At 78.0% G+C, this 818-nt stretch overlaps 1 protein-coding gene across 1 annotated transcript in view; it reads left to right on the top strand.

The window, feature by feature from the left end:
- Positions 1–519: 519 nt before the first annotated feature.
- MNX1 (motor neuron and pancreas homeobox 1) overlaps positions 520–818 on the top strand; it is a 5,023-nt gene continuing 4,724 nt past the window's right edge. Inside the window, exon 1 of the mRNA XM_035029801.1 lies at positions 520–814. Coding sequence (XP_034885692.1) covers positions 520–814 — 295 coding nt within the window. The remainder of the gene's footprint in view (positions 815–818) is intronic.

Here is an 818-nt window from a genome sequence, read left to right as displayed (position 1 = left end):
CGGTCGCCGTCTCCGCTCCGCCATCGCGGCGCAGCACCCCGGGTGCTTAGGACCCCGCGGCGCAGGGGCGGGGCGGCGGGCGGCCTCGACGGTGACAGGTGCGCCCCTCCGCCAATGGCCGGGCCGACGCCCCTCCCCGAGCCCCCGCCGGGCGCGCCAATCGGCGGCCGCGCTGCGCTTCAAGTGCGCGGAGGGGCGCGGGTCCCCACTACGGCGCCAGCGGCCTCGGCGCGGTCGCCCGCGGGTCCAGCGCAGAGAGCCGGGCTGCCCGGCCCGGCGCGTCCAGGCCCTCGCGTGCGAGTCCGTGCGAGCGCGGCCCGGGGCGGGGTCCGCACGAGGAGGCGCCCGGACCATGGTCACCCTCGGCTGAGTTTCCGGCGGCGACTTTGATTATTGGCAAATAACCACCACCACAATACCGAACCCTGGGGCTTGCCACCGCCACGCACGGACTCCGCGAGCCGGCGCGAGGCCGCGTCACCCACCGCCCGGCCCTGCTCGCCAGCCGCGAACGAGCCGATGGAAAAATCCAAAAATTTCCGCATCGATGCGCTGCTGGCCGTGGACCCCCCGCGAGCGGCCTCGGCGCAGACCGCGCCGCTGGCCCTGGTCACGTCGCTCGCGGCCGCGGCGTCCGGCCCCGGCGGCGGCGGCGCGGGCGGCGGGGCGAGCGGCAACTGCAGCCCCGCGTCCTCGGAGCCGCCCGCAGCGCCCGCCGACCGCCTGCACGCCGAGAGCCCCTCGCCGCCGCGCCTGCTGGCCGCGCACTGCGCGCTGTTGCCTAAGCCCGGCTTCCTGGGCGCGGGCGGCGCGGGCGG

This window comes from Mirounga leonina, unplaced genomic scaffold (assembly GCF_011800145.1).
Source record: "Mirounga leonina isolate KUSES-001 unplaced genomic scaffold, KU_Mleo_1.0 Mir_321, whole genome shotgun sequence".
NCBI classification, from domain to species: domain Eukaryota; kingdom Metazoa; phylum Chordata; class Mammalia; order Carnivora; family Phocidae; genus Mirounga; species Mirounga leonina.
Note: the sequence above shows the minus strand (reverse complement) of the source record. Positions and strands in the feature narration are given on the sequence as shown.